Source organism: Odocoileus virginianus, chromosome 3 (assembly GCF_023699985.2).
Source record: "Odocoileus virginianus isolate 20LAN1187 ecotype Illinois chromosome 3, Ovbor_1.2, whole genome shotgun sequence".
Taxonomy (NCBI): Eukaryota; Metazoa; Chordata; class Mammalia; order Artiodactyla; family Cervidae; genus Odocoileus; species Odocoileus virginianus.
In genome coordinates this window covers 35514731-35539614 of record NC_069676.1, presented here as the reverse complement: position 1 = coordinate 35539614, position 24884 = coordinate 35514731, and the positions used below count along the sequence as shown (strand labels likewise).

The following is a 24884-nucleotide window of genomic DNA, read 5'->3' as shown; positions in this document are numbered from 1 at the left end:
GGCAACACTTAGTCAGGTGTTTTCCCTTGAATTGACATGCTCATTTTTTTTTTTTTTGACATGCTCATTTTTATCCATTCCAAGAAAATATCTGACAAATATCCAAGAATGAAAAGCCATAGTTTCTTGGTAATTTTTAAGACTAAAAATGGTGTTCCACATGAACAAGGCATCTAGTTCAGATTGCAACTCAATTACATGAATGCTTTAACTTAAGATCATGATCAGTATGCAACAGAACTGCTTTATGTATACCTAAAACCATGTCTACGTGAGAGTTGAGATTTAATAAATTTTACTTACTTTTTAAAATCAAGGGCATTGTGGGACTTCCCTGGTGGTTCAGGGGTTAAGCCTCTGTGGTCCCAGTGCAAGGGGCCTGGGTTCGATCCCTGTTCAGGGAACTAGATCCTGCTTGCAGCAACTAAAGAGCCCGCATGCTGCAACTAAGACCCAGCGCGGCCAAATAAATAAATAAATATTTTTTAAAACTAAATAAATAAAATCAATGATACTGTTATGTGAAACTTCATGTTTTCACTGCTAGTGGGTAAATGACACAGAACACAGTTACTGCTTTCATTTGCACAGTTTAGAACCACCACCTTGATTTGTGCTAAGGTGCTGGTAGTTTTACTCACTACTGGCTATATACCACCAGTGCAAATGTCAACAAAGTGAAAAAGGCAAGTGACATCTAGGAATTATCATGAAAAGAGCTAAGATGTCATGAAGGCTTCTGAACGTGTCTCTGGGTCCTCTGCACTTCCCAACGATTCATGGCTCACATTTTCAGAGCCACTGCTACAGCTACTAAGTTTTCTTGGGTATTCATTACTATGCCACAACTTAAGACTGCCATCACACAGAAACCACACTACTTTTGAAACCTCTCGTACTACTTATGTAATTAAAAACAGTCTAGTGCTAAAGCTGTTTTATCTCCCCATTTTCATGAAACAAGGAAAGTTTTGGAGCCTGCATTTCAGCCTCTCAGATGTTTATTTTCATTCTAAGAGCAGGATTATACAATGCTGTATTTAAATGCTATTACATACCAAAATTATCTTTAATTTTCTTCTAATCAAAAAGGTAAGTGGTATAATAATAAACAGGCAGCAGTGTTCACCAGTTTTATAAGGAACAGATATTAAAAAGCCAAAAATAAAGTATGATACCATAAAATTTTATACAAGACAATCATAAAGCTAACATGTCTAAAACCAAATCCAGCACAATCCTTTGTGCAGTAAAATATCCATAACTACATAAAAATTCCATTTCTACCCAAATGACTGCACTTAATATTGTTTTATTTCTTCTATATTAGCACCATAGTTTGAGGATGTCCTGATGCAAACCCTTGTCATGTTACATAAATCTTAAGAGCAACAACAACAAAGTCGTGATAGACCATTTTCAATCACATAAAGCAGTCATAAAACTCTCTTTGGCTTTAGCACTCTTTAGTATATCCAAATCTTTCAAAAGGGATGCTAATTCAAATACAAATGCTGACTCTTAAATTAGTCCCTCAGAATGTTCGCAACCAGTCAAATTTTCATGCAATTTTATCACAAGTAGATCTTAAGAAACAGAAAAGTCAAGAAAATTGTTTCCCTCAAATTACTAACCAACAAATTTTAGTCAATTTGAAAAGGAAATATAAAAACTAGGTAAGAGGGTGTTGGTACCACCCTCAACACTAAAGACAGTAAAGCAACATCCATAAAAGTTTTAGAAAAAGAACAAGCGGCCAACAATCTTATAGTAACCCAATGTGTGCTTCTAGAACACAGGTAAAAGCTGAACAGTCTCAAGCAGAGAAATGCAGGCCTCCTGGGCGCTTCTCAGAAGTTCGGCCAACTAAGAGAAAAATTGAAATAAGGAATTCAGAACTATAAGCACCACAGTAAACAGACTGGTGGAGTACTAAATATTCCACTTAACATAACTAGCAAAAATCAGGCTGTGTTTAAGAAGGATAATATTGATTCTGCTCTAAATTAGGAAAAGTATGTTTTAAGTAAGGGATGTGGGGGAGATACAGATCAAGACATAAAACTTATTTTTCCTTCATAGAAAACTTTATAGAAACTAATATATGTCATAGTGAGGAAATATTTAACAGATGTTCATAAATTCTTTTACTTTTCCCTTATTTATTCCCTTTTAAATATAAAATTGATTAAAAAAAAAACCCACACACAATTATATAACACTATCTTCTAGTGCTATTTCTATCCGAACATCTGCCCCTTCTACCTGCTTATATGCACCTCTGTCTGGAGTATTAAATGTTTTTTCTGATATAGGACTTGGGGCTATTTAGGGTTTTTTAAATTTCTTAATTTTTTTACTTCCAGTTTATTTTTTTACTTGCCTCCACCTTTACTGAGATATAATTAACATATAATACTGTGTACATTTTAAGTGAACAACATATGTGTACTTGATATTTATATATACTGTGAAAAGATTACCACAATAATACCAGATAACATATTCAATACTTCACTGACTTCCCTGGTAGTATGGGGTTAAGAATCCACTTGCCAGCACCAGGGACACAGGTTTGATCCCTGGTTCAGGAAGATTCCACATGTCGTGGGCCAACTAAGCCCCGTGTGCCACAACCATTGAAACCTGTGTGCTCGAGAGTCGGCATGCTGCGCCTACTGAACCCGGGCTCCACAACAAGAGAAGCCACTGCCGTGAGAAGCCCATGCGCCACACGGGAGCGCGCATGCAGCAGCAAAGACCCAGCATGGCCAAAAACTAAAAACACTTCAAATAGTTACAATTTTAAGGGGTGTGTATGTGTGAATTTAAGATCTGATCTCCCAGCAACTTTCAAACATATACTGTTGTTAACTATAGTCACCATACTGTACATTATACCCCCTAAATTTATTCATTTGATCACATTCTCAAATTTTCCAAGAATGACTTTGTTCCTTTTCTCTTAATCTTTTTAATTGTTTCAACTGTTTATCATTTTGTTAAAATTAAATCATTAATCAAAATAACAAAAATAAAACCTCTCTCTAGTGGGGAACAAAACTACTGTACTGTTATCAGTAATTCAGGACATCACTTCCCTACATATTTTCTAGTGGCAACGTGAAGAAAACTATATATTTGTTGCAATTTAACACTGCTAAATTAATCTCTCTTTACACTATCCATACATCAACAAGTTATGTCTTACCTTCGGAGCATACAAAACACCAGCTAACGTTAACATGCTCATGATTTCGGCAGCCACGCCTGGGGGTAAAGTGATTAGGGCAGATGATGCTATTGGATGCAAGGATCTTTGACCCAGCAGCCAGGCAAAAGTCATTGGCATGGTATGCCACTGGGCAGCGGACACAGCGCATCAGTCGACCTAAAAATACAAGAAGCAGAAAAACCAGGGAGGGACAAAAGAAAAAGAGATTAAGAATAAAAACAATGTGATTGTAAGTATAAAAGCAATGTTATTCAAGTCTATTTGCAAGCACTGGGAAAATGACACAAATAAATGGAAGCATTACTAGGTTAAGAGATCATAAACAGCCAAATCTCTCTGAAAAAGCTCAGATGGGAACCACACAATAAACAGCCTTAAGGAGTCAAAGACACCACAACAGTAAGCAAGCCTGCCTCAGCAAGGATAAGCCCTACTCAAACCACTGTCCTGACTCTTTGGAAACTGGAATCCACTGCAGACTAAATGGTGGTGGTATGTGTGTATACGATCAGACTAAAAGACCGGATGGAAGAAACATTAATGGCTGCTTTTGTTGACTTTTACTCTGTGATTCTTCTAGATGAATGAACCTCTCCACCTCAAACCCACTTGGGATATATCTTCTCACAGAAGGTACTGCCACTCTGCTTACAAGAAAAGCCAACACTGCTGCTCAGTCCCCACTGGGAGAAGGGAGGCTCTTTGGGCAAATAAGGATTTAATAGTAGAGACACAATATTTGGCTTTCAGTGAAATCAGTAAGACACCCACTCTTACTAAACAGAAATAATTTAGAAGCTTGAGTTTACCTGTGCCCACATACAGTTTGGAAAGCTCAGCTCTTAGCCTAACTATGACAGACGAAAAAATTTTCAGGATAGGAATTTCCATTTTCAAAAATAAAACCAATCAACACAAAACAAATTCTGCCCTATATCATGTCTGAGTGATATCACATCTGGTAGCCACAGATACAGGGCCCATAGGAGAAGAATACATTTTGTTCTAATGGAGAAGGATATCCAGCAGAGGGAATTCCCTACCAGTCCAGTGGTTAGGACACTGCATGTTCATTACCCAGGGCACACGTTCAATCCCTGGTCGGGAAACTAAGATCCCACAAGCTGCATGGTGCAGTCAAAAAATGTAAGTAAGATGTCCAGCAGAGCACCTTTGCAAACTAAATGTCACTTGAGTTCCAAATATTTATTGGGCTTCCCTGGTGGCGCAGTGGATAAAAATTCACCTGCCAATGCAAGGGAAAGATTTGATCCCTAGTTCTGGGAAGATTCTAAATGCCAGGGAACAACTAAGCCCACGTTCCACAGCTACTGAAGCTGCACTCTGGAGGATATGAGCTGCAACCGCTGAGCCTGTGTGCCACAACTACTAACATCCATGCTCCTAAAGCCTGTGCTCGGCAACGAGAAACCACCGCAATGAGAAGTCTGTGCACTGAAATGAACAGCAGACTCTGCCTGCAACAACTAGATACCTGTGCAAAGCCAACGAAGACTCAGCACAGCCATAAATATATAAATATTTTAAAGCTACTACATAATGCTAGGGCTCCATAAAGCACATGTAAAAATGTGGTGGCTGCTAGACTTGTCTATTACTCTCTGACCTCTCACGGTAAATGCTGGTACGCTGACAAAAGCTAGATGCCATGAAGATAGATAATAGAAATAGATTCCATCTGGAAACATCCACTGCCAATGAAGCTGAGATTCTGTAATTAGATGGGCCCACACAAGAAACACATACCTTTAGACGCAGAAACACTGGCTGGATTGGCGGCGTGGCAGGTAGTACATATGTGGAGGGAACACCGGAAGCCCTTATTCTGCATCACGGTGGGTGGGTACTTCTGGACACACTCTTCATGGTAAAACTTTCCACATAAGGGCAGAAGGCACCTTTTCACATCTTCCCCACTCTGCTTGCATACAAAACAGGTATGTATTCCTGGGAAACAGAAAAAAACAAATTAATATAAAACAAGAGGATTCACTCAGTGGTAACCCATTAGGTGGAGAGTTAGTGAGTACACAATTATGTGTGAAATTCCAGCATGGGGTGGGGATGGAAGGTTTCCACACCACAAATTCCAGCATGGGGTGGGGGTGGGAGGTTGCTCACACCACAAAGCAATACCAGCTGGTATCCTACAGTTCAACTCCATTTGACACTATCAACTTGGAGGTAATATCAGATTCCACAGGTTAAGTAAGGGTTCAGTTCTATAAGGCTGTCCTCCACTCCACTCTTTCAGACACCAGTTTTAAGACAAGGTTGCCATCTGTACTTCTGACCAACTGGCTATATACATCAAAGGCTGGGTTCGATTACCTTGCTCTAGTGGCTCATAGAACTCAGAGTCATTTTACTTATTAGATCATCAGTTTACTAAAAAAGGATATAATTCAGGAACAGCTAGACAAAAGAAATACACAGAATAAGGTATGGGGAAAGAGCTCAGAGCTTCCAGGCTCTCTCTACATGTCACAGTCCCCTAATCTCTATGTGTTCACCAACCCAGAAGCTCTCCAAATCCCATCCTTTTGAGGTTCAATGGAGGCCACATTACTTAGGCACGCTTGATTAGATCACAGGCAACTGAGGATTAATCCAACCTCTAGCACTCTCCCCTCCAAAAAGGTCAGGGGGAGATGAATCCCTTTAATCATATGATTGGTTCTCCTGGCAATCAGCTCCATCCTTTAGGTAGATCCAAAAGTCATCTCATTAACATAAAAAAAAAAAAAAAAAAAGGACAAACATCTTTATAGTTCTCATCACTTATGAAATTTCAAGTGTTTCAGGACCTCTATACCAGAAACTGGACAAAGACCAAATATGTATTTCTTTAAAATCATAATATCACAGTAAAGAACTGTGGTTCTTTATAAGACTGGCCAGGATGACAACATGAACCCACTGAACAATCTTAGTGTTACTATTAAGTAGAAATTTTAATACATGCTTGCTGATGTGATGTGATAGGAAGTATACATCCCCCACAAAGTACTCTTGCCGAAAGAAAGCTGACCTGACCTAACCCAGCCTCCAGATCTAACTACAAGTTTCTGGGAAATATGGAGGATAGATGAACAAGTTAAAAGGATACATTAAGGATATAGCAACCAAATTTAGAATATGGAAAACTTAGACAAATTATCACTGTTCCAAGAAATAAAGAATACTAAAAAAGTGGGTGAGGGGCCCCTCAAATATGTGCAGTTATTTGGTTCCAGCTATAAGGTTCGTCATGTAGGGGTGACAGGTAAGGTCTGATTTAGCACAGGTGCAACAGAGAAAGTACAGGTGGATACTGAACACTTAAAATGGGGCTAGTCCAAACTGAGATGTGTAGTTAGTGTCAATACACACTAGAGCTTGAAGACCTGGCAAGTAAAAAAGAATGGAAAAAATTTCAGTCATTTTCATATTAACACAATATTGACTGGACACAATGTAACACCATGGGCATTAACTTCTGCAAAAATTCCCCAGTCAATAATGTGTTAGCTATATGTGATACATTTTTAATATACTGGACTAAATAAAACATATAATTCTCTTACGGAAAAAAAAATCGGGTGAGGGGAATGGTACAATAGTACCATTGAAAAGAAGCGATCTACTTGGCTGACGTTGAATAACTGGCAGCCAATACTGAAGTGGAGTAACCTGTTATGGTGTGTTCATTCTACTACAGGAAAACAGGGTGAGCCAAATAAGAAATGACTCCTTTATGCTTACTCTATTCACCTCTACTAAAACTAGGGTAAAGTTCTCTGCATTCAAAAATAATAACCTTGGATTTCCCTATGGTCCACCAGTTAAGAATCTGCCTGCCAATGCAAGAGACATGGATTCGATCCCTGGTCCATATGATTCCACATAATGCAGACCAACTAAGCCCATGCTCTAGAGCTGGAGAGCTACAACTGCTGAAGCCCACAAGCCCTAGAGTCCAAGCTCTACAATAAGAGGAATCAAGGAGAAGCCCAATCACCACACCCAGACGCCTATTTGCAGCAACCAGAGAAAGTCTACACGAAGCAACAAAGACCCAGTGCAGCCAATAATTAATAAACAAACAAACAAACAAACACATCTCTCTTACCTCCCATAATACACAAAAAACTTAATTCAATATAGACTACAGACCTAAATGTGAAACCTAAAATTATAAAAATTTCAGAACAAAATCTTTTCAACACTGTGTTTAGCAAGATTTCTTAACCAAAAAAAGAAAAAAGAGTTAATCAATAAGTCAATTAAAACAAAAATTTCATAAACCTCAACATTAAAAAAAACACAAGCCCAATTTAAAAAAAGCTTTGAGCACTCTTTCTTCCTCAAGACAGAAAATTAAGCACATAAAAAGATGTGCAATATCATCCATCATTACTGAAATGCACATTAAAACCACAATGAAATACCACTACTCATCTGTCAAATGGCTAAATTAAAAAGACTGACACTACCAAGTGTTGACAAAGATGTGGCAGAATTAAAACTCTCACACATTTCTGATGTGAATGCAAAATGGTACAACTGAGTGTTTCTTAAAAAGTAAAGCTAAACAAGAAAAAAAAAAAGTAAAGCTGACCATATAAACCACCATTCTGCTCTTAGATAAATATACAACAAAATGCATCCATACAAAGGATACACAGTGCTTTGTTTAAAATAGCCCGACCTGAGAACTATTCAAAGGTGTATCAATAGATGAGTGGATAAACAAACTGCTATATCCAAACAATGGAATACCACTGGCAATAAAAAGGAATGAATTCTCAATACCTACAACAATGCTGTTGACTCTCAAGATAACTACACAGAGGGATAGTTTCAAAGGTGTATACACACACACACACGAAAAACTTATCGAACTATATACTTTGTGTAGTTTACTATACACCAATTAAACCTCAATAATATTATTTTAAGAAAGAATGAATTACCGATACATACATCAATACAGATGATTCTCATTATGCTAAGCTGGACACGGACTCTAAAAAAGGTAAATCTAATGTGCTATGAACAGAAAGCAGATCACTGTTTAATCTGAAATTCATGATGGGGGTGAAGAGGTGCAAAAAGACTGACTGGATCTGATCACAAAGAAACTTTCTGGCATCAGGGTCATTGTTGCATGGGTGTATACATTTTATCAAACCTATCAGAACATGTATTTAAAAGAAGCACATTTTTTAGTAGGCAAAGTGAACTTCAATAAAGATGATTTTTAGCTAGCATAGGATCCTGCAATCCCATTCCTGGGCATTATCCAGAGAAAAACAAGGTTCAAAAGGATACATGAACCCCAGTGTTCACTGCAGCACCGTTTACAAGATATGGAATCAACCTAAATATCTATCTATAGACAAACAGATAAAGAAGATGTGGTACCTATATAAAATGGAGTATTACTCAACCATTAAAAAAGAATGAAACACTGCCATTTGCAGCAACATGGATGGACCGAGAGAGTGTCATACTGAGTAAACTAAGTCAGGTAGACACAAACAGATACAGTATGACAGTGTTTATACACAGAATTTAAAAAAAAAAATACAAGTGAATTTATTTACAAAACAGACTCATAGACTTGGGAAAAAAACATGGTTACCAGCGGGCAGAGATAATTAGAGTTTGAGATAGACATGTATAGAGTGCAATATCTGAAATACATAACCAACGAGGACCTACTGTATAGTACAGGGAACTCTGCTCAACATTACGTAACAACCTAAATGGGAAAAGAATTTTAAGAAATAGATAAAAGTGAATCACTCTGCTGTACACCTGAAGCGAACACAACACTGTTAGTCAACCACACTCCAATGTAAAATGGAAAGTTAAACAAAATTTTAAAAAAAAGATCTAAGAAGATAGGAAGATAAGGATAACAGAGATATGCACACACCTAAAATTTGTTTCTAAATTTCATTTACAGGGCTAGATGGCACCGTATGGCACAAACTGATCAAAAGCCCAACTAAGCAGAAGGCAAAATTACCCCACAACTATCTTGTCTTCCAACTTTTGTTCCTATACTGCTGAAAGTGGTGGCAGAAAGATGAAATAACTCAATCTGACATAGCCATCTACTTACAGACACCAGTTAATTCTGTCTCTTATTTTCCACAGGGGCTAGTCTACACACTTTCCTCCAAGTTGCAAAGTTACAAAACCTTGCCCACCACTCTCACCAAGTCAAGGAAAATGTTTGTCTTCCTCATAATTACAATGTACGTGGTACATTCCTCTTTAATCTTTTCATCTCTTCAAGACTATCCTCTCCTGTCTCTGTGACTGTACTCCATCAATAATTTCCCCTCCTATTATGGAAATTTATTTCCCTACACAATTCTCAACCTTCATTCTATTAAAGATGTTCTTCCTCCTGACCATAAAACATCCTGCCTTCAGCTCTTTTTCCCAATGAAGTTAAGTTTCTGTAATACGTAGTGTACACTGCTATCCATTCATCTTTCAGTCTGGTTCAGTAAGGCACTCTCTTTTGCTTCCAAAAACAGATCTCCTTTTCACTGCAAAACCTCCTTGGTCTATCTGACACGCCTGCCTCTCTATGGATATTCTTTTTTGACTAGTTCCTCCTCACCCTCCAGTAGCCACATTTAAGTGGGTATCCCCAGGTACTATTATTAGCCCTCTTCTCATACTACAGATGCTTTCTATTTGCACAACATCATGCACACCTACAGTTTTAATGACTTATAAGATCTTTATTGTCAGCCCTATTTTATTACTATTTTCATACTGTAACATCTCATAATGCTGAAAAAAGAGCAATCTCTTTAGCAGAGCTGTGAGGTCTCATCTGACCACTCCTAGTTACTGACCCAATATATTATCTTGTAACTCTCACAAAACAGCTCTTTCTCATTTTTTTGTTAAACAATTTGTGCACTTTGTTAATTATACGTTAATAAAATTGTTTAAGTTCACAAATAATCATGAAGTGGATACATTTCTTACCAGTCAGATCAAGAAACATAAACTATCATCAGTAACCCAGAAGTCCTCCTCATCACAACTTGTGCCTCGCCTCCTCCTAAAATACCTAGAACTCCAAACATACTGAACTATGTTACCTGTTCCCCAAACAGTTTACACTTTCTTTACTGGAACTTCCATCCTTGTCCTCCACAGACCAATTTCTATTTCTCCCTTAAAGCCAAACTCAGATACCTTCTTCTCTGGCACTAGTGCATCTTCATTCACACAGCACTTCAATGTTCACAACACTTTTTGCATTACATTAGGCTATACATTCATTATTCACTTTGGGTTCTTTTGAGGGCAAAGACCACAGAGCACCTATCTCTGTGTAGGAATTAGTTAAGTATTACCACAAAAAAGTGTCTCCAATAAACAATTTTTTCCAAAAAACTTAGAGCTCCAAACTTCCTTGGAAGAAAGCCTATCTACTTTACCTGTGCGACATTCATTGCAGATAAACTTTCCTCTGGGCATCTCAGTTAATCCAAGGCACTCCAAGTGGAAAGCCCCGCAGCACTGAGCCTCACACAACAGCAGCTCACCCAGTTTCTCACAGTTCTGTCAGGAAAAAGAAAACAGATCTGTCTATAGGGAAAGGTTTAAAATCCCAAGCAGAGAGTCGTCATTAAAGCAAAAGGTAAGGAGCAACTCTGGCAGAAACAAGAAAATACCACCATTCATTCAGCTAGTATTTAATTACCTCCTTTATGCCAGGAACAACAAGATCCTGACTCCTATCATTCTGACATTCTAAGGAGACAAAGATACAAGTATATGAATAAACAAAAATATCAGAAAAGAAGTATCTGGGAAGAATTCAAATAGCAAATTTGGATTGGGTGGTTACAAATGGCCTCTTAGACTGGGCTCTGAATGACAAGTCAGCCATGTGACATGAAGGGACCAAGATGGCAGAAAGTACAGAAAGCCCACAGATAGGAAAAACCAGTGCATGCTTACGAATCCCAAAGTCAACATCATTGGACAAAAGCAAACAAAAGTTAGAAGCCGTAAAAATCAGAAAAAGACAAACAATAGCCTGGCTGTGTGGCCTTATAGATTATTGCAGAGTTTAAAATTTCATTCTAATTACAAAGGTGTGTCATTATAATGAGAGCTGTACTAGCAGAAGGTTGAAGTCAGGTAATTACACCTCTCTAAATAATTTCCCCCATAGGGATTTTCCACTTATTTCCCTATAGTAATATCAGCAGAAAAATGCTAAAAATGAAAAAAGTCTCAAACTTATTTTGTAAGACAAGAAAAGGGGAAAGATGGCTAGGCAAGTCTAATATTTTCAAGAACCTAAAGAAACAGAACAGGTCTTGGCCACCTAACATGAAAGTTTAAATAAGCAACCGAGGAGAAAAGCTTTGGGAATAAAGGGCCAGAGGCAGCCAGGAATTAAGAGGGGGGCCACAATAGATCCTAAGCCAGTATCACGTTTGGCCCTCCCAGCATCAATTATTCATACAAATCCACCTTCATCACTCAAACAGGAAAACTTCAAGTATACTATGTACTGAAGAATAAATTTTCCAAATTAATCAGATATTACAGACTAACCCCTTAATTGGGATGACCATGTAATTCATCTTTCCAATTGGGACACCAGAACATGAAAGAAGGTGCTGTTAATAAATAAATTACACAAGCACAACAGATTGAAACAAAGACTGATCCAAACAAACCAGGACCACAGGGTTATGATACCTTGTATTATATGACAATTTTGGTGGGCTTAAATCTCTGAGGACTAACACTAGGAGCAGGACTGAATATAATCAACAAGAGACAAACTGAGTTGAAATTATAGTGGCCATAATATAATATTTTATACCTGGAGTAATTTTATTTTTTAAAAGTTTCAACTAGAAAAAAAGACACTAATATTTTCAATTTTCTATATGTAAGTTTTAATGCATTTACAAGGGTAAATTAAGACTGTGAAAAGAGAATATAACCAAAGCATCCATTTAATTAACTCTATTCCCAAATAAGATAAAGGCATTTGACATTAAAATGGCGTCACATTTCACAGAAAAGTAAGACAACACAGCAGTTAAGGCTCAAAACCCAGTCACTGGCTTCAAAAAGTGACTACAAGCAAGCTATTTAACACCCGGTGCCTCAATTTCCTTATACAGTGTATTAAAAAGCAAAGACATAGGATCCTTTTGTAGTTCATGAGCATGATGATTGGGTGTTCACACTGCTGCGTGATATGTGCCTCCCTCCAAACCTTGTTACGGCATCGGCACATTACCTTTCTGATGTGAAAAATAAAAAATATATATAAAAATAAAAGGCAAAGACATCACTTTGCCAACAAAGGTCCATATAGTCAAAGCTATGGTCTTTCCAGGAGTCATGTACAGATGTGAAAGCTGGACCATAAAGAAGGCTGAGTGCTGAAGAATTCATGCTTTTGAATTATGATGCTGGAGAAGACTCTTGAGAGTCCCTTGGACTGCAAGGACTCAATCCTACAAAAAAATCTATCCTGAATATTCACTGGAAATACTGATGCTGAAGCTCCAAAACTGTGACCATTTGATGTGAAGAGGTGACTCACTGGATAAGACCCTGATGCTGGGAAAGAATGAAGGCAAAAAGAGAAGAGGGTGGCAGAGGATGAGATGGTTGGATGGCATCACTGACTCAATAGACATGAATTTGAGCAAACTCTAGAAGACAGTGAAGGATACTGCAGCCTGCATGCTACAGCTCATGGGGTTGGAAATAGCTGGAGATGATGTGGCAACTGAACAACAAAAATGACGATAATAAAATCTTATGAGATTGTTATGATACCTAAATGATGCAGTATTCAAAAAGTGAATGTAAAAACACTGAACATGTAACAAAAACAGTGTATGTTTATTAAATAGATAGAAAAATACAAATGGTAGGTTCACTGAAGTATTAATAACCAGTTAAGCACAAAACAAAACAGACCAAGAAAATCTTGAAGAGAAAATTCTCCTCGAAAAATTCCTGAGAAACCCGAAGATTCTCACACCATGAGAGGTGCAGCAAAATTACCCCTGGCTGCGCAACCACAGATTCACCTCTGCTATCTCACACCTAACTTTAGGTTATCTACCCAGGGACAACACTATTTCACTTCTCTTTTTGTGGGGAAAGAGCAGAGTTAAAGCCTTAAAGAAGATAAGTGATTCCACTGGAATCATCGCAGACAATTTTTATTCTAACCATGACTAAGTCATCAAGAGATGGGAGACGACGATTTCTCTTAAAAGATAAGCATGCAATCAAATGCAAGTCGGCAAACATTCTCTACCTGACAGACATTCTCCTTGAGTGCAGCTCCACCTCCTCGTTCCCCCTGCAGTTTTTTAGATGCAGGCATTCCATGGTCGTTTTCTACACCCTCCTCAATAGTCTCCTTGGGGCTTGCAGCTGTCCTGTGTGTCATCAGTTCTCCCTTGCAGAGAAAAAAATAACATCCCACATCTGTATTATTGATGTCTCTGCCATCTGACCCCCTCCCTCTGGGCTGCTATTTGTCTATCCATTAAGCACTTACAGATGTTCAGCCAATCACGCGGGCGGACTGCATGCAATGTTAGTTCTAACCCTGCTGTGATTGGGCGGGTAGTGGGCGCCTCATGCCCTGCCACTAACTGCTCTGAGGCTGTTCCACTGGAACTTTTTGAGCTGTTCCATTTTAAGGTTTCACTAAGGGAGAGAAAACATTCTTAAGTTTATTTGATTACTTATTTGTCCTTCCAAGATCAATATTTCCTAAATAATGCCCACCTTGGGCATTCTATTCATATTGTCCTGGAAAGAAATGCTCTGCACCATAATGTGTGATGCTGACCTGACTTGTCCTAATTCTCTCTTAACCTGAATTACAAAGTGAGGGATAGCATCAATGACTCCAGTGATGCTCTGTAAGGAAATGGATATAAACCTCTGTTTCCTAAAAGTCATCATTTACAAACATTACTCTAAATTAAGCAGTTGGTGGTTTCAATAAATAAGCAAATGAGTTTTTTCCTTAATTGTAGCAGTCTCAACGTTTAAAGGGCAATATCCAAGTTCATTTGGATCATGTATTTTCTTGGTATTGGTGGTCTCTGGTTTTAGAACAATTTTACTTCATGATGAAACAAGTTATGTATTTCATCTGACATCTAGAGCATGAGGTGTGATCTTTTAAAAAGGTCATGCCCACAGGTACCATATGTGTTTTGACTTACTTCTACTAGAATCAGGTTCTCTTTTTCTCCAGTATTCCTTATCACTACTAGCAGTTTCAATAGAATACTATTTTCAGGTAAACTCAAGGGAAAGAGGGGTATGGACTCTACTGTGAAAAGAAGCTTCACTATGGAAGGTCAAAAGATGAAGAACTGAGTAATACCTCAGAGTTTGGAGTTTCTTTTGATGAGATGTCATTTTTCACTTTTTTACAATGCACCTTGGCTGTAGCATGCCTCTGTCGTTTTCGCTTCCTTGGTTTATCAAACAGCTTGGTGGTGCCTAGGACAGGACAACAGGTGTTACCTGATGGCTGATCATGTACATATCTAAGAACTTCTAACCTCGACTAAAGGTACCTCCTAGAATTATGGAATGTCAAGAGTGAAAACCAAACTTAATTTTAATTCTCTGACTTTGTAGATGAGGAAAACAGGGGCAGAGAAAAAGAAAAAAACTTACCCATTAGAATATATGTATAGTTGGGGAAATGGCTGTACACAGACATATATATATATTTGTATGTATGAAGTGAAGTCGCTCGTCGTGTCCGACTCTTTGCGACCCCATGGACTGTAGCCTACCAGGTTCCCCGATCACTGGATTTTCCAGGCAAAAGTACTGGAGTGGGTTGCCATTTCCTTCTCCAAAGGATCTTCCCAACCCAGGGATCAAACCCGGGTCTCCCACATTGTAGGCAGACGCTTTACCATCTGAGCTACCAGGGAAGTATGTACGTATGGGTGTATATGTATGTTCCGTTTCATACATATTAGACAGTAAATATACATTAGTAAAGCAATTTCATTTTATATGATTGATATAAAAGACTTTCTAGTTCCAGAAAGGACTTTCAGATATCTTTCAGATAGGGAGGAAATGCATTTAGTAGTCAGGTAAAGGTAACTAAAACCAGGCCTCCAAGATTACAGACAATAAAGTATATCATTCTCTAACTTAAGGATTAAGATAAAAAGTTGAAATACATAAGATGGGGCTTACAGGAAGAGAGAAGAACACCTCCCTCTCCCAACCAATACATCTATCAGCCAAAAGGATGTATTCATGCAGCGGCATTATAACCTTAAAACATCCAACAGTATAAAATAAAATAAATGCCTAGTCTGACGTATTTAGAAAATGGTCTAGATTCTCCTTCAATTTATATTATACATATTTCAACTTTCTGTTACAAAAACATTAGGAGGACTCTAAAGAGGCATTTTGTAAAATGTTCATGGATATTTAGACTAGATAGCAACATGAGGGCTGGACTTTGGAAGACCACTTTAGGGCTCACTTCTTGAACTGCCTGATCGAGCTGGAGAAGCTCTGCTATCAAAGCAGCCGACAGACTAAGAAGGAAGAGTCAGTATGGTGGCAGAATAAAGGTCCAAATTTCTCACAAATTAAAACACTTAGATGAAACTTACAAAGGATTAAGTACAGGCATTAGGTTTTACAAAAAGCTGAAGTACAAGTGTATATGGAAAGAGCTGATATCATTTTGAAAGTACTTTTTGTTTTAAATCAAATTTACCACCCTATATTATAACTGCATACAGGGTTAAAATAAGTTAATATACTGCTAAATTTACTTGCTGAAAAACTTAATGATCACAGATCACATTTACAGAAGTGTACATTGAAGACCACAAAAAACACAATCTCCCCTTAATACCTTTTGCTGATAGACCGTATCTGATGCAGTGTGCTTAAATATAGGCTAATATTTCAGGAATGACACATTAATACATGGCACTGGCAGACAACATGATCAAAGGGGTAGAAAAAATTCGAATGGAGAAAAAAGAAAATACAGAGTGGATAACGAGACAGTAGTGTGGTAATAAATTTGGTCAGATTTGAATATCCCAACTCTGCCAATCTCTTTCATCTTCATGTTTCTTCTATAAATATGGATAATATAGATAATATCCCAATCCTTGCAATGCTTCAGACTGATTAAAGGTAACAGTCCATAAGCAAAGAACCTAGTAGATACTATAACTATTATTATTTCATCTGTTATTGAATGAAGCACCGTCAATTCTTCTTGTGGGCAGAAACAAGCTGACCAAGCAGAAGTTCCAGGAAATAGATTTAAATTTAATCCAGAAGATTTTCAAGGCCTTAGGATGAAACTATAATAGACTAGGATCAGATGTTTAAACTCTTCTCTGACCAAGATCACAGGTGTGATAAAAGAATATAAGACTATGAAAGACTTAAGATGATTTGCAATTTCCCCTTAACTCAAATTCTCTATTTCTATTCTACAGAAATAAAAACTGAATTAAAGTCAAGAAAGTAATGAATGATGCAGTATAGAGAATTATCTAATAAGAAAAGGAACGGATTTTTCTCTGCTGTTCCTAACATTTCCTTAACACTAATATAATTCTAATAACATTTAACTAAATTCAGCATAAAGATGGAAATGAATCAATACAATTTCCTAGTGTTATTTGAAGTACATATTGAGCAAACAAGTCTTAGAACTTGCAATCTCACTCTTCTCATTAGCCAACTTCATAGTTATTTTTGTAATACATTTTTAAAATCTCAAGATACTCACCTCCAACAAACTCCTTAGAACGAGGTGCAGCACAAGATTCAGTAATGTCATTCTCCAAGTGACCAGCTTCATAACACTGTAAATAAGTAAAATGCATTATGCTTTACACAGGAGTAGAAATTAAACCTTTACATTATGTGCCAAAAGTTGGACTGCCTATTGACATAGATATAGAATCTTAGCTATTTTTGACAATTAAAGGAACAGTACAATAATAAAGAAAACTTCGTGAGGGAAAGCATCAGATTTTTTTAATGCTCTAAAACTCAAGAACACCACATGGGGCAGACAGGCATTGGGCGGGCTGCGGTGGGTGCACACACACAGGACACTGGCTTGCTCAAGAGATTTCCAGTGTATGGAGCATATAGAAGAACACTGTTCTCACTGAAGTGGGAGTGAGAAAGTATGTACGCATATACCCACCAGCTCAATTCTATTCCATGCCACCCTGTATTTAAAATCTACCTTCCTAATATTATACCTACACCCACTGGATTTTACACAGACTTACTTACTTAGTGAAATCTAAACATAAAAAGATTGTATCATGGAAAGTCCTTCTAATTCAAGTTGCTGTACATTAAGAAATATAAATTAAAACAACACAGAAACTAAAAACAAAATACTTAAAATATTGTGAATTCCCTGGCAGCCTAGCGGTTGGGACTCCAAGCTTTCACTGCCAAGGGTCCCTGGTCGGGGAACTATTAATAGGACTTCAAAAGCCATGCAGCATGGCCAAAAAAAAAAAAAGCCAACCTTAAACATCAAGAATAATTTACTACACATTTTATCCCCCTACTACTAATGCCTGTTATCAATTAGTTCTATTCCAAGAAAATGTCTTCTCCTACAAGAATAATATTCTTCATAATGACTGTAAAAATTTAGTGGCCACAAAAACAAATTTAACAGATACTATTCTTGCCATGAAGTTCCCAGAGTTTGAGGTCAAAACAATATAAAATGCAGCTGTGAATTTCTCAACGCTTGTTATATACATTAATAAACTATAAGAATATAACTTTCCTCATGCTCAGTGTGAATCAGTCTGATAAAGTCAAATAAAATCAAAGAGCTAATGTTAGGTATCTAGTTAAAAGGAACAAAATACCAGTAGAGAAACACACAAGATAGATTACATAATTTAAAGAAAACTACCATTTATATTACTTTGATAACTAATTCATACTTTGTTGTTCAACACTAACCTAAAAGTTGGACAAAAATAATCAGAATGTTCTCAAAACTATATACAGAGAACAATACAGAAAATATTCTCCTGTCTGATATCAACAACTTTGTAAGTTAAAATAGAAATAACAAGGTACATACACACAAATCACACTACGTGAGAAAAAATCCATCTGTTCTGCTTATAATAAAAAAGACCACAGAACTCTGTAAGTGCCTTGGAGGGTACATGAAAGATTCCATTAATTTATGTGTAGCCTGGTGTGGATATGTATTAAGTCAGTGCACTCTTAAGGTACCAATACCTCAACAGACTACCTCTTTCTCTGAGCCACCGACTGATCCATTTATAGGAAAGATGTGGCCTGCCTGTTAACCCATGATGTAGTCCCAAGATTGAGCTGAATCATGGTTTCAACCTGATGGTTTCAAAATACAGTTTGGAGTAGCCAGGAATTTAACTGTGAAGTTAACTAGGTCAGACAGTAGAACTGACTTAGAGGTCACTTTTCTCCACAGTTTGGGTCTAGCCATCACCACCAATTTTAGTTTTCACTTGTTCTAGCACCAAATCTGATTCCCATCTCCCTACCAAAAAAACCAAAAATTCAACAGTGACAGGGTCATTAATTACATTTAATGCTTAAAGAAACCAAAAATATGAAAGAGAACTGGATAGCAATATAAGTTTTTAACTAATGGTACTAAAACAATTGGATATGCACTTCAAAACTCCATCTCAAAAAATGAAGATCTACCCTGGAGAAGGAAATGGCAACCCAGTCCAGTATTCCTGCCTGGGAAATGCCAAGGAGACAGGAGCCTGGTGGGCTACAGTGCATGGTGTCGCAAAGAGTTGGACATGACTTTGGGAATAAACAACAACAACTTCAAACAAAATTACCTCATGGGCTTCACTTCCAAAGTGGGATTTTTGGATGCTAAGGGTCAGCTACCTGCTGACCCTGTGTGAGTGGCTTGTACCTCCTCAATCAACAGGTTATCATCTGCATATTCTTTTTTTATTTTTGGGTTTTCAAACTTTTTTTAATTAATTTTTTATTGAAGTATAGTTGATTTACAATGTTGTATTAATTTCAGGTGTATAGCAAAGTGATTTAGTTGTATATAATACACAACTTTTTTCAGAATCTTTTCCCTTATAGGTTATTAGTAATACAAAATATTGAGTTGAGTTCCCTGTGCTATACAGTAGGTCTTTGTTGGTTGTCTATCTTATATATGGTAGTGTGTATATGTTAATAGCAAACTCCTAATTTATCCCTCCCCCTCCTTTCCCCTTTGGTAACTACAAGTTTATTTTCTTTGTCTCTGCATCTGTTTTTTTTTTATATGTTCATTTGTATCATTTTTTTAGATTCCACATATAAGTGATATCATATGATATTTGTCCTTCTCTGGCTTACTTCACTTAGTATCATCATCTCTAGGTCCAAGCATGTAGCTGCAAATGGCACTGTTTCATTCTATAATCTGCATAGTTTTCATTCAACGCACTAGCTCCAGCTTCTCAATACATCTGGAGGAGCTCAGGCTAAACAACGCAGACACTTACTGGTGTAGGGCTGAAAGAATCAAAGCGGACCCTGGGGTCTGAGTTAAAGTGACCACTGACCCAGATAAGGACTCTTCCTCCAGGCATCATGTTGCTGGTCAATGGAGGCCCCAGGATCTCCATTCTTATTCAAACTATAAAGATGAATCCCCGAACCTTCCCCTGAGACCATGAGTGTGAGTGAGTAAAGGAGTATATGACATCAGAAGGGGATGACTGTCTCAGCCTCTCAGAGCAGGACATGCTGAGCTCAGGTAGAATTTCAAAAAGACCGTGTCCCCATTTTGGTCATTGATGGCACCTGCTCTGCCTTCCTTGGAACTGGACAAGCCTGAAAGTCCTACCGCAATGGAACCTCCAACTTTGATCGGTCTTTCACTCAGGACAAGACACTGAACAGCACGGGGGCTACCAGTTTCCCTGGGGCTTCCCCCCAGGTCTCCTCAGAGGCCTGTTGACCCAGAGGACAGCACCGAGCATGCCCAGGAGCAGGGGTACCTTCAGGAAGACCAGGAGCAGGAAGTGGATGCTGCCCAGCAGGGACCTGTGGGGGACACGGTGACAGGAAATGAGTTGCCTCCCAGGCCCTCTCCTCCCAGCTCTCTGGGTGCCTGGGTCCTGGTTCCAATAACCTACATGAGGGTCAGCCTGGGACCCTACGGTGACAATGGACTTCACACCCCCAGACTCTCCTTCTTCATTTCTCACTGTTCTTACCCTTGCTGCTCTACTGACCAGGAGAGGACTAGTGTCCTCATAAGAAGAAGAGCTTAGAACATAGACACACACTAACAGGAAATCACGTGACGCCATGGGGAGGAAGACGGACATCTACAGGCTAAGGAGGGAGACCTTAAAAGAAAGGAATTCTGCTGAAACCTTGATCGCAGACTCTGGCCTCCAGAGTTGTGCAAAAATTAACGTTGTGTAAGCCGCCTGGCCTGTGTTGCTTTGTCATGGCAGCCAAACTAATACAAGTATCATCTCTTATTCTTCACTCTTCACAGAAATTTATCGAATAAAGTCATTAATCAATTTTTTTTACAAAATGAAAATCTACACATAAAATCAAAATCATAAAATCCCTAAAGAAATCACAACAAGTACATCTTTGTGTCGATGTGGTAAGCAAAGATTTCTTCAAATAAACACAAAATATAAATCATAAAAAAACTATAAAATTCCTTGTCATGAAAGATACAACTTAAAAATAAGCAGGCAACCATCAGAATGGGAAAAAATATTTACAGTATATATACCTGACAACAGATTCATATACCAAATACAAAAAGTACTCCTAAAAGGCAATCAGAAAATAGCTGAACAGCCCAACCAAAAATATGTGTGCTTGAATAGTTGCTTGATAAGATATAGGAATGATCAACAAGCACATAAAAAGGGGCTCAAAATCATTAGTCATTAGAGAACACAAATTAAAACCATAATTAGGTATCATTTCATATCCACTAGAATGGCTAAACTTAAAATGACCAGTAAACAAAATGCTATTAAAGATGTGGAGCAACTAGAACTTTGATATACCGCTGGTGGGAATGTGAAGTTATACAAGCACTTTGGAGAAGTGTTTGGCATTTTCTTTAAAAGGAAAACATTGATGAGCCAGCAATCCCAACCCTAAGTATTTACAACACCAAGAAAAATGAAAATATGTGTACACAAAAAGACTCTGAGTATATTCATACCAGCCTTATGATTAATAGCCCCAAAATGAAAACACAAATGTGCCTCAACAGGAAAAAAGACAAGTAAACTGTACTTGAACTAGTACTCAGCAATAAAAGGAAATGAACTACTAACATAGCAACTTTGTGGATCTCAAATAAACGTGTTGAATAAAAGTAGCCAGCTAACAAAAACAAAACAAAATATATTACATTTAAGAAAACAAGCAAAACTGGATTTCTCTGATGGTCTGGTGGTTAAGAATCTGCCTGCCAATGTAGAGGACACAAGTTTGATCCCTGCTCCAGAAAGATTCCACAGGCCACGAGGCAACAAGGCCTGTTTGCGACAACTATTGAGGCTGCAATTTGCAACTACGGAAGTCTATCCGTTTGAGAGCCCACATTCTGCAACAAGAGAAGCCATCACAAGATGCCCGCACACTGCAACCAGAGAAAGCCCACCTGCAGCAATGATGACCCAGCACAAGCAAAACTTCAAAAAAAGGAAGAACAAGCAAAACTAATCTATGGTAACAGAAGTTAGAAAGTTTTGCCTCTGGAAGAGATGAGAATGGATAATTAGTGAAAGGGGCCACAAGAGAACTTCTTGGGGTAATGGATTTATATAGCATACTTAGTCTGGCTGGTGCTTACATGGTATATACAACTGTCTATCAACTGACATCAAACAATTAAGATCTGTGCATTTTATTGGTGTAAATTAAATATCAACTTAAGAGCTCTGGGACACATTCGCCTATTAGAATTAAGTGTATCAACTAAATCGGCATCCAAGGTGGAGTGGTGGTAAAAAGAGTCCACCTGGAAATGTAGGAGAACACTGGTTTGATCCCTGGGTCAGGAAGATCCCCTCAATTAGAAAATGGCAACCTACTCCAGTACTCTTGCCCGGGAAATCTGATGGACAGAGGAGCCTGGCAGGCTACAGTCCATGGGGCCACAAAGAGAAGGACACAACTGAGCAAGTGAGCACACACACGCATCAACTAAACCATGTGTTTTCTGCCCCCTGAGTGGAAGTGAGGACTCTCTTAACCACTGGACAGCCAAGGGAAGTTCCAACTAAATCATGCTTTTTATCCTCTTAAATTTCAGATTAGAAACCTGCATTGGACAGAGCAAGCTTACACAGATTAACTTTCTAAAAATATAATTTTAAAGGTTACACTCCATTTACAGTTATTATAAAACAAATTAACACTATTTTTTAAGTAACACAGTCTCAAAACCTCAAAACTAAGGATTCAAATTTCATCTTATTTCTTCAAATCATTAACTTACGTATACTAATTATAGCTCTATAGAGCTTCCCAGAAGGCAGTAGTGGTAAAGAACCTGCCTATCAAGGCAGGAGATTTAAGAGACACAGGTTCAATCCCTGGAGAAGGAAATGGTAACCCACTCCAGCATTCCTGCTTGGAGAATCCCATGGACAGAGGAACCTGGCGGGCTGCATTGCATAGGGTCACACAGTTGGACACAACTGAAGCAGCTTAGCACAAAACGGGAGGAGGGGATCATTCACTTAACTCGCCTAAATTCTTACTTTCTTTTGATATTTGCAGTGCCTCACTTCTAGCAGTAAGCCAACAGGCCTCCCATGACTCACCTATTAAATCTATCATCTGATTGCAAAAGTCACTTCCATGCTCAACTGAATTCCAGTTTCCCTGGCCCTTTTCCAACAATCTTGCAAAGAGGCTATGATTTGAATAATACAAGCTAGGAGAGAAAGCACTACAGGAAATGTTCTCAGCCTTACTAGAGTGTAAGGAACAAGGAGAGGATAGTGAGTTGGAGACATATTGTCACTGAAGGTTGCACAGACTACAGAGAAAGTGCAGAGGGCAGGAGATGAACCTAAGAAAAACTGAAAAGTCCATGTCATAAGATTGTTTTGAGAAGAAAAACTAAAGTACATAAAATGGCTTTTTAAATAATATATTAATAAAAACACAAATAAATTTTACATTTACTGGTGGGTGACTAACAAAAACAAGGGGACTTAATATAGCATTAAAGATTAGAAGTTTGCCAGGGCTAAGAAAAGAATTCCAGAAACTCAATTTACTTATGACTTAATTACAATCTTATATTTTTTCTTTAAGGAAAAAGAATTTTTAAAAACAGAAAATCTGGGGGTTTCTCTGGTGGTCCAGTGGTTAAGAATCTGCCTTGCAGTGCAGGGGATGCAAGTTTGATTTTTGATCAGAGAACTAAGATCCTACCTGCCACAGAGCAATGGACGCCACAAGCGCTGAGCCCAAGCGCAAACACTAGAGAGTCTATCCACCATAATGAAAGGTCCTGTGTGCCACAACTATTGTAAGACCCAGTGCAACCAAATAAATATATATAAATTTAAAAACAGGACATCTGTGCATCCTACAACTGAAACTTTAACGTATACTTATTCCTCAAATACAAAAAGAATAGGATATATCCTAAGGAATCAATATCCAGTTATCATCCATTACAGAATTAGAAAATAATTTTCTAACTACTATAGAATTATGCCTTCTTGGCTAATGGGAACCAAGTTCGCAAAACTGAAGATGAAATGTTTCTGCCTGGATTATAGTTAACACAGTCTTTTCTGAGGTATTACACAGACAGTGAGTGCAATGGCATTAACCTACAGTGGCTTGCAGAGACAGAAGTGAAGTAGAAATCAGGTAAGAGAGTTTGAGCCCAGAAAAGAAATTACAACAAATGCAAACTTTACTCAATTGTAAAGGCTTTTTTCATTTTCATTTGAAAAGAAAATCTAAAATCAACTGATACATATGTCCATACAAATGCAAAATGGTCTCTTAATGTAGAATCTCTCAGATCAACCATATATATTCTGACATTCTAGAATTTCTATGTTCATGTGCATTGATGTTCTAGGTATTACTAAAAGATTTGTTTTTAAAATCCCCTATTTCCTGGATGCAACCCTAGTTTAGAATTGACTAAAATTAACATACCTTTTTAGTAAGGCCAAGATCCCCTTTCTTGGGCATAAATCCAGGGTCTAAATCATTGGATTCAAGAAGTTTCTTAGTTGGTTTTCTCTGACGCTTACTTTCATAATTTCCTGAAATGCATGTATCTTTTCATTAGATGATTTAGAAACTGGGCACAAGCTGATTTTTTTAAAAACCTATATATCATGCAAAAATTAGTCATCCTATTTTTTTTTTTTCTCATGATATTCTGGGAAGAGACAGGGTAAAAATTTATTTATTCTAAAATATTAGTTAATGTAAAACAAAATAAGAAAATAGTTCCGAATATAGACACAAACTAATGTGAGGCTGTTGTTATGTCAAT

The 24884-nt window shown here is 37.8% G+C and overlaps 1 protein-coding gene and 1 non-coding gene across 5 annotated transcripts in view; one reads left to right on the top strand and one right to left on the bottom strand.

The window, feature by feature from the left end:
- NSD1 (nuclear receptor binding SET domain protein 1) overlaps window positions 1-24884 on the bottom strand; it is a 146522-nt gene that overhangs the window by 31105 nt on the left and 90533 nt on the right. For all 4 annotated transcript variants that reach the window (XM_020873992.2, XM_020873990.2, XM_020873994.2 and 1 more), the window contains exons 8-14: window positions 24539-24648; window positions 17088-17163; window positions 14673-14791; window positions 13584-13727; window positions 10714-10837; window positions 5003-5203; window positions 3212-3391 (exon numbers count right to left, since the gene is read on the bottom strand). In XM_020873992.2, coding sequence (XP_020729651.2) covers window positions 3212-3391; window positions 5003-5203; window positions 10714-10837; window positions 13584-13727; window positions 14673-14791; window positions 17088-17163; window positions 24539-24648 — 954 coding nt within the window. The remainder of the gene's footprint in view (window positions 1-3211; window positions 3392-5002; window positions 5204-10713; window positions 10838-13583; window positions 13728-14672; window positions 14792-17087; window positions 17164-24538; window positions 24649-24884) is intronic.
- LOC139034571 (small nucleolar RNA U13) lies at window positions 12451-12555 on the top strand. Its single transcript, XR_011487107.1, has one exon. It is a non-coding gene; the product is annotated as a small nucleolar RNA U13 (small nucleolar RNA).